We start from the raw sequence: 18,586 nt of genomic DNA, 5'->3' as shown, positions 1-18,586 counted from the left end.
GGTTTGACTCCCAGCACAGAAAAAGAAAAAAAGAGAGACTGCAGATCACTTAGTAATTCCCACAAGTAACTCAAGATGATTTGCTGAATGATAAAATTCTACCATGATATAATGTGGCTACGTGTCCTCAAATTTTATATGAACACTACCCTATGGTGGGTACTGTTACTTCTCTCCTGTCTATTGCTGTTAATTAAGTAACACTTTATTAGTAATTGGAAATTTCAGGAGGCATCTCCTTTCGAGAATTACAAAACTAATTAGTACAATTTTTACTACAATAAATGAATGTTTTTAAAACTAGAATTAGCTCGTCTATAAACAGAAAATAGGAAAATGGCAGTTGACAAAGAAATTGTTAGTACATGGGAGGCTTTCTCCAGCATTCAGAGAAAAATATTTTCACAGTTGAGAATTTGGAGGGGGTTGGAGGTATTTGGGTGTGGTGGTTCATGCCTTTAATCCGAGCTACTTGGGAAAATGAGGCAGGAGAATCACAAGTTTAAGGCCAGCCTCAGCAACTTCATGACAGCCTGTCTCAAAAATAAAATCTAAAAAGATGTGGGTTTGTAGTTCAGTGAATAGAATCAGCATTCCATTTAGTTATAACCTAGAATACTTTAACGCATGCTCACACAGGGATATGTTGGAATTTTCAACACAGCGTTATGAATAATAGCAGCCGGTCACGGTAGCACATGCCTGTAATCCCAGCAATTCAGGTGGCTGAGGCAGGAGGAAGCTAAATTCAATGCTAGCCTCAGCAACTGTGAGGTGCTAAGCAACTCAGCGAGACTCTTGTCTCTAAATAAAATACAAAATAGGGCTGGGGATGCAGTTTGGTGGTTAAGCACCCCTGTGTTCAACTCCCCCCCCAAAAAATTAATAAGAACAAAATAAAAATGTTTATAAAGCACTTCTGATGCTCACTAATAACAGAATATATAACTAATGTGGTCTAGGTATGACAGTGCATAACTATACTCCCAGCTACTCCGGAGACTGAGGCAGGAAGATCATTTAAACCCAGAAGTTCAGGGCGAGCCTAAGCCTGTCTCTTAAAAATAAAAATATGCCGGGCATGGTGGAACATGTGTATAATCCCAGCAACTCAGGAGGCTGAGGCAGAAGGCTGCGTCAAGAGGCAAGTTTGAGGTCAGGCTCAGTAACTTAGTTAGACCCTGTCCCAAACTAAAAAATAAGATGGCTGGGGACACAGCTCAGTGGTAGAGCAACCCTAGGTTCAATCCCATGTGTTGCAAAAACTAGTTAAATAAAAATAATAATGTGGTACGGTATTGTATTAAAAATACAAATTACAAAGCAGCTAAAATGAATGAGCTAGGTATATGTGTATTAACATGGCTAGACCTCAGAAAGAGGCAAAGGACAGAATGTTAAACAGTAAATTTAAAAACAATGTCTTTGGAGATAGAAATATACAGAACTACAAAAAACACAGACTGTATACATAGATTTGTTACAGAAGCTACTTAATGACAGGAGGCAGGGGTGACAGAGGTAGGAAGTACAGATGGAGAAAGATAATTAGGATTCAAAAAGAGACTGAGGGATTCAACATTACCTACATCGTTGAAAAAATTAATCAGAAGAACTAAAATATTAACATTTGCTTGAAGTGGCATTACGTAAAGTTTTATTACAGTATCCTCTGTACTGTAATTTGCTATTATTATTATTTATAATGCAGAAAAAGAGGCTGAGAGGAAGCATAATAAAATGGTAAGAGTGTTCCACCCTGGTAATGAGAACAAAGCCTTTTGTAGCTGCTGCTGTACTATTTCTCAATTTTTCATAATAAGCATACATTAATTTTAAAACTAGGGAAAAAATTCTGAAGAGGGAAAAAACATAGGTGGTGAGTAGATTCCATGTAGTACAGTCCTGGTTCATAAAAGTACCTGCTCCTTGAATGTTCACATAGACATGACATTTGCCCTCTTAAGTCTATAACAAAATAATCTCTAAATCCTAGAAAACCAAAACACAAACCCATTTTGAAACTTGTACATAAATTGTACATAAAATAGTAATATACGAATAGAGAAAACTTTCACCTGTAAGCAACATTTTAGTCTTTGCAAAAGAATTTTTTAAAAATGGTTCCATGATCATTATTGACTGCTAATGATTACATCATAATCTCTAATTGTACAAAAATACACAGAAAATATAAGGAATAAATTTGATAGGTACTCCAGTTGAGTTTTTCATTATCACAATAATATTGTGTGGAAAGTATCTCAAACTGGTATACGATCAGGTAGTAATAAAACCATCAGGTGCAATGATGCACGCCTATGATGCCAGCGACTCAGAAAGCTGAGGCAGGAGGATCACAGATTCAAGACCAGCTTCAGCAATCTAGCGAGGTCTTGTTTCCTTTTCTTTTTCTGGTATGGGGATTGAACTCAGGGGCACTCAAGCACTGAGCCACTCGCCCAGACCTATTTTGTATTTAAAAACTTAGAAAGGCTGGGAATGTAGCTCAGTGGTAAAGTGTTCCTGGGTTCAATCCCCAGTACCAAGATGATGATGATGATGATATCATCTATCATTGTATTCCATTCCATCACAAAATTGAAACTTTTGTCATCCACAAAGAACACTATTCAACTAGCTTAATCTCACCAAACCATAATCTTAACTACACAAGGAGAAACTACTAGGACTCTCATAAAATGTTATAAGATCAAATATGGTAAATAACTTCAACTGATGGAAAACCTCCAGGGCTTAGAGGGTGAAGAAAAAGAAACAAGTGCCAGGCCCAATGCTCATCCATCGATGGCATTAGTTGTACAAGTCAGCTGAATAAGGGAAGTTTCAATTGATCCCCAAGTGGAAACAGTAAACAGACTCAGAAGACAAAACAACAGTGGAATAAAATAAAACAGAAACAAAAATTTTAAATATTGATACTTTAAACGTTGATGGTGCATGACAAGAGAATAAGTCCTATAATAACAGATTCAAGAGGTAATCACTTGTATATAAAAAATTATTTAAAAATTATGTGTGATCAGACAGGGGTTGTGCTCGCCTAGCACATGGGAGGCTCTGGTTTGATCCTCAGCACCATATAAAAATAAATAAATAAAATAAAGGTATTTTGTCCAGCTACAACTAAAAAATAAATATTAAAAAAAAATCATGTGTGATCTACAACTGTATAAGTATACAGATGGAACACAGAAAACAAGTACAACAGTAAAACAGTTATGTCAGAAAGGTGAATTATGTTCACCAAAATATCTTTTTTATCATTTCCTACCAACTCTGTAGATTAGTCTTCCTTATTTGTTTCAGTTCACCAAAAAAAAGAGAGATAACCCAGGTAGTAACGCAGCCCAGCCCAGCCCAAGTCAACCAAGTAGTAGGAACTGCTAAGAACCAGAAAGCACTCAAGTCTGTAACGTTTTCATAATCAAACATATAACAAAGGCTGGGGATACAGCTCAGTTGGTGGAGTATTTGCCTCACATGCACAAGGCCCTGGGTTAATTCCTCAGCACCATATTAAAAAATTAAAAAAAAAAAAAAGGTAACAAAAGGATAACCCCAAAATTTCAAAGTGCATCTTACCAACGTGATGTCTCGGGAAGCTGCAGCGGCGCTCATGTGCAAGCTAGGCTGCCTCACAGAACTGCTACAGTCCAGGGCTCTAGCAAATGTCCCAACAGCCCTGAATAAACCAACCACAAACAGGAAAGAGTAAAGCCTTTATTAGTTTTTATATTTTAAAAAACACATTGTGTCATGCACGGTCCACTATAAATATAGAATTTTTGTACTTATAACTATTTAGTACCTATTAGCAATTCTCCTCTTAAGTCAGGAGAAAGGAAGCCTCTCCTAGGTGAAGTAAATTGGGTAAATAATAGATAGATAGACAGACAGATAAAACCACACTGCATGATGAATGAAAAATTCTAAAAGAAAGGAAAAACACATTGTTGGAGGTTTAAGAATCAATTATCCCAGGAAATGGTTTTATTTGTTTCTCTTTTGTTGTTATTGTTGTTTGTTTTTCTGGTCTTGAACTTCTGGGCTCAAGTGATCCTCCTACCTCAGCCTCCCAAGTAATTGGGAATACTGGAGCATGCCACTGAGTATTTTCTTCTGCAAAATTTAATACAGGGGGCTGGGGATATTGCTCAGTTGCTAGAGTGCTTGCCTTGCATGCAACAAGGCACTGGGTTAAATCCCCAGGACCACAAAAAGAAGAAAAAAAAATGATTTAATACAGGTTGAATGTTCCAAAACTTTGAGAGCTAACATAATCCAAGTGGAAAATCCTATGCCACGACACTTTGTTCCATGCACAAAATTATTTAAAATATTGCATAAAATTACCTTCACCAACATATATAAGGTGTATCTGAAATATAAATAAATTTTGTGCTTGGACTTGGAACCCACACACAAGACACTTCATTATATATTTGCAAATATTCCAACATTTAAAAAATTCTAAAATCAAGAAAAAAATTGCTGGGCTTAGTGGCACCTGCCTATAATCCCAGCAACTCAGTAATCTGAGGCAGAAGAACTGCAATCTCAAGGCCAGCCTCAGCAACTAAGCAAGATCTTGTGTCAAAATAAAAAATTAAAAAGGACTGGGGGTGTAGCTCAGTGGTAAAATGTTCCTGGGTTCAATCCCAGCACACACACACACACACACACACACACACACACACACACAAAAAGTAAGGGAGAAGGAAAAGAAAAGAAAAGAAATGAGAAGAGCAGAGCAGAGCCGATCCAAGCTGAGCAGAGCCAATATGGGCATGAAGAAGGAAAGAGAAGAACTATTAGAAAATACCATGGAGTAAACCATTTTCTGTTCATATTTGTTCAAGAAATGTAAAGTAATTACCTGCAGAGTTCTGACCACTTTTTTTGCCCAAATTGTGAAATCCCAGTAACATTTTTTTTCCTTTAGCTATAATTAACTAAAGCATTTCTTATATATATAATAGATTTCTACTGAATCCCATTAAGAAAAACAAATTTCCACCACACTGGTATTCACTGATCAGAAGGCCTTCCTATAGGTGAGGAACCTTAATCTCAAAGTACAGCATGAAAAGAACAGGATATTTGGGGCGGGGGTTGTAGCACAGCAGCAGAGCGCTTGCTTTGCACGTGTGAGGCACTGGGTTTGATCCTCAGCACCACATAAAAATAAATATCATGTCCATATATAACCAAAAATGTTTTTTTTTTTTTTTTTTAAAGAAGAGGATATTCACTACTTATTGCTTGTGGTGTAAACATGGTAACTGAGGAGGCCTTAAAAATAAAAACAATTAAAATAGAACATATGTGAAAAACTACCACAATATACAACTATTTAGTTATCACAAAGCGAACATACACAGTTCACCAGTATCCAGGTCAAGAAATAGAAGGTAATGGGAGCCTGAAGTAGGAGGATAACAAGTTCAAGACCATCCTAAGCAACTTAGTGAGACCCTGTCAAATAAAAAAGGCTGGGTATGTAGCTCACCCAGAATCACCCAGTATGGATACTTGTTACTTTATGTAAATGTCTGGCTTCTTTTGCTTAAAATGCTGTTTGTACAACTGTCCACATTGACAGGTGGAGCTATATGAATTTATTTTCCTTGCTATGGAGCATTCTTTTGATTTCCTTACCCCACCTCTACTTTATCAATCACCAACATTAGGTATTATAAAACAAATATTAAAGAAATTTTGTAAATTCCTTAGCAACCCTCATTCTGATTCAAGGGAAAAGAACCTGTAGCCTTTGGGGATCAGAAAAAGGGGTGGGGAGATCATAATGCAAGTCAAATTTGTCACCTGCAATGTCTCCTAAACAATTTAGACAACTTTCTGGAGCCTCTAGATCAGGGGTTCCACTATTGATATCATTTCTATTCTTTGAACTTCAGTTTTCTCTACTCCACACACTGGCTCCTCCCCAACAATATACAAGTGTTTTAATCTAATCATTCAGTGGCCAGGCTTGTGGGCAGTGGATCTGAATGCCAGTCAGGAGTATAGTGTGCCCTTCTACAACCAATATCTCTAAGAACAACTCTGGCTAAGGATGTGCTAAGTCTATTTTCTCCTTTGTATTATGAAAACACACACACAGAAAATCAAGAGAATAGAATAATGAAGACCTTTGCCCCCACTGTCTAGATCTAACTAATTCTAATATTTTGCAATGTCTGATTCATGTTTTAAGGAAATAAATATTATAAGCTTAATTAGAGCACTCTCAATATACTCCCAAACCAAATATGTATATTTATATCCATCTATGTATAATATACATCCCATTAATGAACTAAAGCACTGTTTTGCACATTCTATAACTTTTAATAAATGACCACAGTGTATGCATGTATTAATAAATGATCATACCGCATGTACCTTCATTAGACATTACTTTTGAGATTTATCTCTTAGCTACTACGTAGAGCTCTAATTCATTCATTTTAATTGTTGTAAAGTAGTATTCCATTCTATGAGTATATCTCAATTCATTCATCTATTGCTTGCTGATGTACTTTTAATTTGGGGGTTTTTTTTCCTCTAATTTAGCCACCATTATGATGCTTTGAAAATCTCATTTACTTTTTGCTTTGTGGCAATTTTCCCCATGAGCATCATTTACTTCTATAACTGAAAAAATAAAAATAAAATTCTGTTCCATTCACTTTTTCAAGAAAAGAGGAAGGGTAAGAAGAAAGTTGGCAAGACTGAAAGCTCTCAAAGCAAAGCCCTGTGCTTAGCAGCACACCTTACTCATGCATGGAGGCAGAGTACATGTTGCACATTTTAACGGAACCGGAACAATCCATTCTAGAGTAAAGCCATGTTCAGAGCAAAAGAAATCATTGCTTTCATTAAAGGTATGGGATTTCAGGTGATGAATTTCTTCTTTATACGTTTCTGTTCTCTTAAGCAATGAAAATTAATAAATCTATTTTTAAACTGAAATAAATGATAGTAAATCATATTACTCAGGAGGCAGTGTGACACACATAAAGCTTCCTTACATAACTAGAAAAAGATTAATACAACTAATGGGGAAAAGTAAGCACATAGAAAAAAATACACACATCTATAACTTCTTTTATAAAATGAAATTTCTTGGGGCTGGGGATGTGGCTAAAGTGGTAACGCGCTCGCCTGGCATGTGCGGGGCGCTGGGTTCAATCCTCAGCACCACATAAAATAAAATAAAGATGTTGTATCCACCGAAAAGTGAAAAATTAAATATTAAAAAAATTCTCTCTCTCTCTCTCCTCTTTAAAAAAATAAAATAAAAATAAAAATAAATTTCTTTACTCAAAGATGTCATACTTACCGAGCTACAACTAAGAACTGGTCAATCTGTCGGTCTGTAAGTGGACTATTTGGATCCCAAACTTTCATTTCCAATTTTGACTGTTCTCTCTCATCTGATTCTCCTGCCCAAGAACAAAGGAAAGAGTTTGGGTTACTCACAAAGCACACTGACACACGTGGCTGGAAACTACACTCACAACAGCATTAGAAATGCTCCAATGTAAGGTAAGTGTTCACAGTTTTAATACATTCTTTCAGACAGCAGATGAACAAAACCTGATAAAGTGAACAATGAGGATAATAAAACCAAACCAACCATCTGGTATCAGCAGTAGCATGCATTTCCTGAGCACCTGTAGGCGTGAGGCACTGAGTCCCATGCTAAGGAATATAAAGATAAAAGAGAAATCATCCCTGCCATAAGATACTTCAACTATGATAAAACATGTGCATAAATGCCTTTGATACAAATAAAAGAAATAGATGTCATAAGAGACATATTAATATGGCTGAAAGAATCCAAAGACTAGAGAAATCATGTCGGACTAGCTAGGAAACAATGTCATGAAGGGAGCGGCACTTCTGCTAAGAACTGAAAGGTTATGAAACCCTGGTAGAGGAAGAGGACTTAAAAAACTATGAGAACAGGAACAAAGCCATAGGGTATTAAAATGTGATAGAAAAATAGCTTTTTTTGCCTGGAGAAAATTAAGGGGAATGAGAAAAGATAGTCAACAGAAGGGGGGTTATGAACACATTACTGGAGATTCTACACAGATTTTCTGAACAGATTATTTGGAGGTAATGGGAAGCTATTGCCTGTGCATGTACATGGCAGGGGCTGGGGGTGAAGGGGAACTGATGATTGAACCCAGAGGCTCACACATGCTAGGCAAGTGCTCTACTACTGAGCTATATCCCTAACACATTTTACTTTATTTCCAGAGAGGGTCTCACGAAGTTTCCCAGGCTGGTCTCAAACTTAAAATCCTCTTGCCTCAGCCTTCCTCGTCACTGGAATTACAGGCATGTACCACTGCACCTGGCTAAGCCTTTGTTTTTTGAGTAAGGGAAGGACAAAACCAGAACCAAACTTCGACTGTCCTAGTTAGCAATGGTATGTGATTTACTCTGCACAGGTAACTGATGAGGTCAAAAAGATGTTATCCAATTCCTTTGAGTTCCACCTGCAGTTAATGAGGAGCTGAAACATGGTGCTAGAATAGCAACAGAGAGTGAAGAGAAGATTCAGAATGCCAGTGACACATGGAGGTAGAGGTTAGATTTCAAGTCTTATGGGCTGTATGGATAGTGCTGGCATTGGCAGAAAGAAGGAACACAAATAGGAGGTGAAGGCCAAGGACTCACTATGGTACAAGATGCTTTAACATCTTACAGGGAGATACAACCATTGGGCAGGACTTGATGCAGAACAAAAGATAGTAAAAGGAAATAGGCCAAAGGTGATAGTGCACGCCTGTAATCCTAGTGACTTGGGAGGCTGAGGCTGAGGCAGGAAGGGGAGCAAGTTCAAGGCCAGCCCCAGCAACTTAGCAAGACCCTATCTCAAAATTAAAAGTACTGCAGATGTAGCTCAGGGATAAAGTGTCCCTGAGTTCAATATTCAGTAGAGAGAGAGAGAGAGAGAGAGAGAGAGAGAGAGAGAGAGAGATAGGGAAGAAAAGAAGTAAAATCATAAGAGTCAACTGGAATTTTTCTTTATGACTATGAATTCTACTGGATTAAGTAAGAGCTCTTTGCTGACAGAGAATGAGTTTGGCTTTGTTTTAATTTTGATCACTGCCATGTGTAATCAGGTAGCATGCCTTATACTCAGTGACATCATACCATGAAACCGAAGAGTCCCTGATGACCGACTCCTAGCACAGGAGCAAGTGGGTATCAATGGAAAAGGAGAGGACAGACGAGGTGCCACTCAACCTGCAGTCTCAATCAGCCCACTGCTGTCAGGATAGAGATAGTAAAAGGTAAGTAACTAAGGGACCAACTGCCACTCCCAGCACAAAGTAGGAGCAGAGCAGAGCAGAGCAGAGCAAGTGCTTAGCCACAGAGATCTAAAAAAATTTGAAGTTTTCATTTTTCATAGCTTTTGTTTACAAAAACCAACATTTCCCCTTTTTTTCTTTTGCATATTTCTCTTCCCACCCTTCTTTTAATCTACAATACAGGTTCACTTGTAAAGACCAGTTAAAAACAAAAAAAGCTGTAAAATATGAAACTTGAGAATGGAGACCAATAAACTTCCCTGTATCTAAAAAAAAAAAAAAATAAGAATTATTATGGCAAAAATGAAATACAGGAATGAGCTGAAGTGGTACTATTCAGTATTCAGCCCCTTCTGTTATAATCTGCAGAATGTAAGGGTAGGACTGATATTTACTACTGAAATTTGAGTTAGTTAAATTGATAAATTTCAACTACATCCATGAATCTACAGTATATATCAGAATTTATTATAAGAATTCTAAAATGAATTACAAGCAATAAAAATACACTCCTGGATGCACTCAGACTAACACCAAACATATACACAATGCCAGAGAACAAAAAAACAGCAACAAGGGCTGGGGTTGTGGCTCAGTGATAGAGTGCTCACCTCTTATGTGGGAAGCACTGAGTTCAATCCTCAGCACTACATAAAAATAAAATAAAGATGTTGTGTTCATCTACAACTAAAAAAAAACAGCAAAAAACTAAATAAAGAAATGCTCTATATCAAACAATGTGGATAAAATGAAAGCCTCATTTTTGATTCACCAAATAACTATATTCATATAACAGTTTGACTATCTTTTCACTGGGAAAAGCTCTTGAATGAACCTATAATTTGTATTGCTAAATTTCATCTAACCTAGCAGCAATATCCAAATAGTCTATAATAGAGATGAATTTCATGATTTGGTCATGTGCATTCTTAGCCACTGTAATAGTCTCACTTCCCTCCTGCATTTATGATAATTCAGGCCAAACACTGAACTCCTACAAATGTACCTGACAATTAACTACATCACTGTATGTAACTTCCTATTTTTGCTTCATATAATTTTGAAGAAATGCAGATAGAGAGATGATTTTAAATGTTTGTGTTATACCTCCAACTATATTTTAAAATTTCTAGAAGAGACAGAGTGCTTCCCTTAACCTAATGGTGTTCACATACTCAGAAGAACTAAGGCTGCATCACATTTTCATTCAAGAGGTCCTTTCCTCAACAGGAAACTTTCTTTGTTCAAACTACAACTCATTTTCTTTGTACCAGTTAACACAGCACTATGCTCTTATGTTATATTTAATTCAGAAATACATAAGATAAGGATGCCATTTATTACCATTTTTGTTAAATATTGTTCTGAAAGTTCAAGCCAAAGTATAAAGATATGAAATAATGAATAGTGAGTTACTAGAACGATATCAAAAAAACAAACATAAAAAACTTGGTGACACTTAAAACAAAGAAAATGTTTCAAAAATGACATTTGCTGTGAAAATAAAAATATACAGTATCATTTTACAAAAGTATCTCACTAGATTAAATGTATAAAAATTTAGTTTCAGGAGTATATAAAATCGTTTTAATGATTTCTACAAATCAAATACTTTTTTATTAAAATAAGAAGGGAAAGGATTAACCAAACTGAATGGTGTTATAAAATACAGCAACAGTAATCAAAACGAGTTGGGCTAGGAGTGAAGCTCTGTGGTTGAAAGCTTGCCCAGGCCCTGGGTTCAAGTCCCACTGGCCCCTTCCAAAAAAAGTGTTGATTAAAGTGCAGAAATACGTTGGGCATGGTGGCACATACCTGCAATCCCAGCAACTCAGGATGCTGAAGCAGGAAGATCACAAGTTCAAGGCCAGCATCAGCAACTTGGCAATAACTTGTCTTGAAATAAAAACCATGAACTCATGCTTTCTCCACTGAGTATATGTAGGCCCATATGTACAGGGTCAGTGAAATTAAAAACAGAATCCAAGATGCAGGGTCAATCCTCCTTTTCAAACACTAGAGAAATGTTTTCATAGCTTCTTCATCTATAACTCAAAGCATCCCAATATGGTTTTAACATAGTAGAAAATGCCACAGATTTTGAGGCCACTAAATTGGCTGGTGCTTGCACTAGAGGAAGGCACTTCTATAGAATCTCTTCCTTTTAATCTTCTGTGGTACTGGGGATGGAATCCAGAACCTTACACATGGTTGGCAAAAGCTCTACCGCTGAGGTACATCCCCAACACTTTTTCTTAACTTTATTTTTGAGGCAGGCTCTCACAAAATTGCCTTAAACTTGAGTGATTCTCCTCAGGTTGGAATTTTGGCTCAGTGGTAGAGTGCTTACCTAGCACATGTGAGGCACTAGGTCCAATCAGCACAACATAAAAATGAATAAATAAAATAAAGATCTTGTGTCCATAAAATAATTAAATAAATAAATAAAGGTATTGTATCCAACAACAATAACAACAACAAAAATACCCTTGTGAGTCTCCTACCCCATCTCCCGAATAGCTGGGATTAAAGGTGTAAGGCACCATAACCAAATACCTTTTCTTCTTTTTTTTCCCTCCATAAATTCTCAACTGTGAGAATGAATTCTTATTTTTCCCTAACTGGAGAAAGCCTCCCATGTACTAACATAATTTCTACTTTGTCTACTGCCATTTTCCTATTTACTGACTACAGATGAGCTCATTCTAGTTTTAGAAACATGCATTATTGTAGTAAAAGATGCACTAATTAATTCTGTAACTCTCAAAGAGAGATAGCTCCTGAAATTCCTAATCACTGACAAGTGTTTAAGTAACAGCAATAGACAGAGTTGGACAGGAAAGAAGTACCAGTAACAGCTACAGAGTGTTGAGCCCTGTCCTAAACACTCCATGAGAATTATTTCCTTTACTCACCAGCCACCGTGCTTTGATACACTCCATAAAGAGGAAGTTACAGGGATTGAATCATTTCCCAAGTTTATCCAATTAAAACACATCAGCCAAGTTTTACCCAAATTGTGAACCCAGAATAAATTCTAGTTTAATAATTTAATGTTATTATAATATTTAAACAGAAATTTTAATTAACATGTAAAATAAATTCCAACACACTTAAATAAAATAATAATAATATTATTCCAACACATTTAAATAATAATATTCCAACACATTTAAATAAAAATTCCAAATTTCCCACTTTTTCTATGGAAAATGTGTAAGTGGCTTATTTAAACTTAATGTAAGATTTAAAATCTGAAAAAAAACTTTACCTTCATTTGCAAATTACATTCTCATCATTCTAGACCTCCAGAGTTTGTTAGGTGGTAGGTAGCCATAAGTGAATTTTAAAATTCCAAAGCCACAAAAACACTTTTATTCACTAGCAAGAAAATGACGTAACAATCTTTTAGAATCCATCAAGATATGTTCTCCAAGAAAGCAAGCCTGAAACATATTCTGGCATGGTACTGCTCCTGCCACCTACCCAGGATATTAATTCTAGTTCTACATTTCATACCAATGCAAATGGGAATCTGGCCACTGGTCAAAATGTACCCACTCGGGAGGTTGGGGGTGTAGCTCAGTGGAAGAGCTCTTGCCTAGCGTAGGTGAGGCCCTGGGTTCAATCCTCAGCACAGTTAAAAAAAAAAGAAAAGAAAACTAAACCAACAAAAATGTGCCCACAGGAGTATCAAAAGATTAGTATGCATGTATTAAAGCTAAATCCTAACTATCTATCTACTTATGAATATTATATTTTCTACTATTTAATTTCTCTGCAATCAGATCCTGGCTATACATAGTTGTTTCAGTGATGGCAATGTCTGTGCTTTTCAAGTGTAGTTTAATTGTTCGCATATCTATTGGTGTCCCTACTCCCTCCCCCTCTAAAACATATTCATTAGGAAGAAAAGGGAAGAGAGGTTCTTTAAACATTGTATCTAGTTGGTCACCTGATTATAAGTGAACAGAAAAATTCTGGATAAGCTTAAAGCTTGAGGTTGCAATAAGAATCCAAAATAACTTCTTCATTTATGATTTTATAAAAAATTGGGTCAGGTACGTTGGAGCATTCCTCTAATCCCAGCAGTTGAGGAGGGTGAGGCAGGGGGATCACAAAAGGGTAACCTAAGCAACCTAGCAAGACACTGTTTCAAAATAAAAAATAAGAAGTGGTGGCCCTGCATTCAATTCCCAGGAACTACAAAGAAAAAGGTGGGGGGCATGGGATGTATTTTTCTATAAAATCTACAAATGTGATGTTCCTTATTAAAGATGAATGTATAAATAACTAACAAGTTATAAACTTACAAATAAACTTAAAAATGTAATAAAATCTATATGACTAAAACTGTATGGGGTGGGGGGACCCTCACTCCCATAATATTTAAAAGTAGCCTTGAAAAAAGAAAAAGTCATCTCTGGTTAAGACACTTAAACATCATCAAAACGTCTATTCTCTCTAGAGAACTTAATAGGAGGAGGGGTCTTTTCAGGTGTTCGCCAAGCTGATGATAAAAGTTCATTAGGAAAAATAAGAATGCAGCAAAAGGTAAGAAAACACTGAAAGATAAGAGCTAGGACTGGGACCATTCTCAGGCCCTACCACATATTACCAATTCTCTGTAATTAAGCAGAGAGGCACAAGAGCACAGAGAGATAAATGGATCAGAACACAAACTCAGAAACAGACCCATATAATGCTCAATATTATAAAAACAATCAATATATCCCAACCAAATTAGAATTCTAACAAAATCCGAACGGAAGAAATCAACAAATTAAAGACAAACTTCAGCAGTAAGGAAAAAAAAAATCCATAAAGACCCACATCCCACTCCCAGGAAATGAGGGAAGAGGATTGGAACCATTCTGTGGTGGAATGCTTGCCTACCTAGAATCACATTTTAAAAAATTTAAAAAGAGAGAGAGAAAACTTTCCATATCGTAAAACATGTAAGTGATAAATAAATAAGCCCCATAACGACCGCACTATGGAACACAGTATATAATTTCATATGTATATAACAAGCAGCCTGAAGGAACATGTTAAATGAATAAAAAGTGACAGCAATTAAGAAGAGATACCCTCAGGGATACTTTTATTTTCAGTATAACTGCATTTCCAACATTTTGTGTTATTTGCAATAAAATAAATTTTAAGATAGAAAAATGGAAAAAGAGAATACAGTGGAGTCCCTTGGTTTTGCTAGGTTACAAATGGAAGTAGACTCAACATAAGTACTTTATTTTTTAAAATTTTTTCTTAGTTGTTAATAGATCTTTATTTTATTTATTTATTTATACATGGTGCTGAGAACTGAACCTGGAGCCTCACACATGCCAGGCAAGTGCACTATTGTTGAGCCACAGCCCCAGCCCAACATAAGTACTTTTACTGCACAGTTTCCTGGAGATTTTGTACCAGGTGTGCAGTACTCACCAGTAGCTCAAATGGTAAACCCCTGAGCCCCATGGCTCACCAGGGTACCTCAAGAAGCTCAATGAGGGTATGCTTCCCACTCTGTCCGTAACAATCAGATTTTCTTATTTAAGGTTGTATTGTGTAATATTTCTGAAAAAACCACTCACCCACAGAAAAACTAGGAGAAACATTGTGTTAAAAGTCAACTAACACACAGACCCACATAAATCAATTAACACTTGTTCATGAACTACAAGATATACCATCAATAAATATTCATTCCCATTTTGCTAATATGAAGGATCCTTTATTAGATAGCAGGCATAACTTACAACCTGTTAAGAATCATTGCTCTCACCTGGAAAATACAAACCTAAGAACCACATGTTTTTTCTGAGAACTGAAAGAATAAATATTGTACTTTATCTATTGTTTCCTAAAATAATTTTTTTAAAAAAATTCCGAGCTAGGTATATATGTTTTCCAAATTATATCCCACCCTTTATGCTTTTCGGGGGCCAATACTATATTCAAATGGTTTTTCAAATAAATAAGCGCTTACGAGACTGTATGATCTGGTTTTTGTTTTGTTGTTGTTGTTTTTGGTTTTGGGGCTTTTTTCCCCGCACTGTTATTTGAAGCATTCCAACCTGTATTTGGTTCAGCACTTATTCATATCACTAATAAGCAAAAATATGTAACTCTACTATATGTCTAGGCTTACACACAATGCTCAAAGGAGAACCACAGAATAAACATCTCTGAAAGACCACATTATAAAAACAATATAAAAGATTATGTGAATGACCTGATCTACAGAGCCGAGAGAAGTGAGAGATCACATTTAGGGAAGAATAATGAAAGGCTGCTTGGGAATGCAGAACCAAGCGGGGGGACCTGTGCAATGAGTACACAGATGGACTTGCAGAACTGTTTTACTAGAAGAACATACATTTGTCAAAAACTCACAGAATTGTACACTAAAAAGGGTGAGGTTTACTGCATATAAATTCTAAGTTAATTAGAATAAGAAAATACCCTCATACAAATGACAACTTGGAAGACAGTTTGGCGGCTTCTACAAAATTTAAAACACACGTGCCCAATGATTTAGCAATTTCACATCTTGAAACACATTTTCCAGTTATATCTATAGAGCATGCAGTATACATTATAAAAGAGGATACTCATTGTAGCACTAGCTATAAAATTAAAAACCAAAATCTTTTAGTGAAATAATGTTTACTAATTACTTAAGTACAATGTTGTAAGTCTAATACCAAACACTAAGGACTGTAAACATCCAAAACTGATTTCTGTGAGACAAGGTGATTTGCACAGACATGAAGGTCACAAGCAATTGAATGTGGTGGCTCACACCTGTAATTCCAGCTGCTTGGGAGGCTAAGATAGGAAGATTACCCAGTTCAAGGCCAGCTTGTGCAACTTAAAAGGACCTTGTCTTGTAATAAAACTTAAAAAGGGATGGGGCTATAAATTCAGTAATAAAGCCCTTGCCTGACATGTACTAGGCCAGAGGTTCAAACCCTAGCACTGCAACAAAAAAGTTATAAACAAAGTCTCAACCTGTAATAAACTCACTCACTACAAACAATCCACTCAAAAAAAACTGCCAAAACAATCAATAGAGACTTGGCATTTTGCTCTCCCAGCTTTACTGACTTACCCTCCAGGTATTTGAATTTATAAGAATTTTAAAGTCTGAGGCTTGATATGTTTCATAACCACCCATTTACCCACCATGGACACCCATGTATCCTATGATCTAACTCTTGTGCGTTATCTGTTGACTTAACTTTTGAGTTTGGTTTCTAGAAGTAAAAACATGCAAAGAGAGAGAAGAACCCATGGAATAGCATATTCATTTTAATAACCAGATGGAAGCCAAACAAAAGTAGAGGGCTTTTTGTGCAAATCGCAAAGACCTTCAAGGAAAGACTGATAAATTCTACACTTTTTTTTTTTTTTGAGAGAATTTTAATTTTTTTCTTTTTTTTAGTTTTTTCGGCGGACACAACATCTTTGTTTGTATGTGGTGCTGAGGATCAAACCCGGGCCGCACGCATGCCAGGCAAGCGCGCTACCGCTTGAGCCACATCCCCAGCCCCTACACTTCTTTTTTTTAATATTTATTTTTTAGTTGTAGTAGAACACAATATCTTTATTTTATTTATTTATTTTTATGTGGTGCTGACGATCAAACCCAGGGCCTCGCATGTGCTAAGCAAATGCTCTACCGCTGAGCCACAATCCCAGCCCCAGTAAATTCTACACTTCTCTATTAAACAAATTTAAAAGTCACTATTAAAATTCTTTTAAATCAGGGGTTGTGGCTCAGTGGTACAGCGCTCATCTCCCATGTGTGAAACCCTGGGTTCGTTCAATCCTCAGCACCACATAAAATAAAATTAAGGTATTGTGTCCACCTACAACTAAAAAAATATTTTTAAAAGATTCTTTAGGGGCTGGGGTTGTGGCTCAGTGATAGAGCACTCGCCCAGCATGTGTGAGGTGCTGGGTTCGATCCTCGGCCCACATAAAAATAAACAAATAAAGGTATTGTGTCCAACTACAAAAAAAAAAGAGCCCAAAATATTCTTAAAAAACTCTTTTAAAAATCAAATGACAAAAGTGGAAATACTTATGGACAAAGGATAAATACCTTTAATAATCAAGAAGTTCTTATCAAGGGCTGGGGTTGTGGCTCAGTGATAGAGTACTTGCCCAGCATGTGTGAGGCACTGGGTTATATCCCTGGCACCACATAAAAATAAACAAATAAAATAAATGTATTGTGTCCATCTACAACTTAAAAAATATTTTTTAAAAAAGTTCTTATCAACAAATAATAAAAAATAAGAAACCAGATTTTAAAATGCATAAGAAGCCAGGCACAACAGCACATGCTAGTAATCCCAGCAGCTCAGGAAGCTGCCTCAGCAAAAAAGTGAGGTGCTAACCAACTCAGTGAGACCCTGTCTCTAAATAAAATACAAAATAAGGCTGGGGGTGTGGCTCAGTGGTCAAGAGTTCAATCCCCAGTACAAAAAAAAAAAAAAAAAAAAAATGAAACAAACAAAAAAATGCATAAGAAATTCACAGAAGAGCTAAAAGTAACCATGGCAAGCATAATTATATATTTTTTAAACATTTATTTTTTAGTTTAGGTTGACACAATACCTTTTTTTTTTAATGTGGTGCTGAGGATCAAACCCAGTGCCTCACGCATGCTTAAGCAAGCGCTCTACCTCTGAGCCACAACCCCAGTCCATAATTATAATTTTTAAAAATAAATGCTCAAATAAAAAAAAAAAAAAACAATGATATGACTTCATCTAGAAGAAAAAGTAAAAACAAAGGCAGGCAAGAGTCCTAATGACCAGCATTGGTGGGAGAATCTGTCCCTCATACATAAAAATGCAGGGCAAACGATTTTCAGTATCTAAAAAGTAAATAAAGGGGTGAGTGGATTAGCTCAGCAGAAGAGCACTTGCCTGGCATTTGCAAGGTCCTAGGTTCAAACCCCAGCATTACAACAAAAAATTTTATATACCATTTCATTTCAAGGGAGTTGTGACTTTAAAAACATTATATATGTGCAGATTTTCTGTCAGCATCTTTTGTAATGCCAAAAAAAAATGGCAATACCTAAAAATCTATCATTAGGAGACTGGAAAAGGAAATTATACATCCATCTGGGGGAAAAGACACTCATACGTTGCTGGTGGGGCTGCAAATTGGTGCAGCCAATATGGAAAGCAGTATGAAGATTTCTTGGAAAG

General features: G+C 36.3%; 1 protein-coding gene across 4 annotated transcripts in view; it reads right to left on the bottom strand.

Moving 5' to 3' along the window:
- The window catches only part of Mta3 (metastasis associated 1 family member 3), a 136,555-nt gene that overhangs the window by 56,683 nt on the left and 61,286 nt on the right, over positions 1-18,586 (bottom strand). For all 4 annotated transcript variants that reach the window (XR_013088591.1, XR_013088592.1, XM_076832912.1 and 1 more), the window contains exons 7-8: positions 7,370-7,472; positions 3,607-3,706 (exon numbers count right to left, since the gene is read on the bottom strand). Coding sequence is in view for 2 of the 4 variants with exons in the window: in XM_076832912.1 (XP_076689027.1) it covers positions 3,607-3,706; positions 7,370-7,472 (203 nt within the window). In the remaining 2 variants the exon portion in view is untranslated. The remainder of the gene's footprint in view (positions 1-3,606; positions 3,707-7,369; positions 7,473-18,586) is intronic.

This window comes from Callospermophilus lateralis, chromosome 14 (genome assembly GCF_048772815.1).
Source record: "Callospermophilus lateralis isolate mCalLat2 chromosome 14, mCalLat2.hap1, whole genome shotgun sequence".
In the NCBI taxonomy this organism is placed as follows: Eukaryota; Metazoa; Chordata; class Mammalia; order Rodentia; family Sciuridae; genus Callospermophilus; species Callospermophilus lateralis.
The sequence above is the reverse complement of the archived record's forward strand: the minus strand, read 5'-3'. Positions and strand labels throughout refer to the sequence as shown.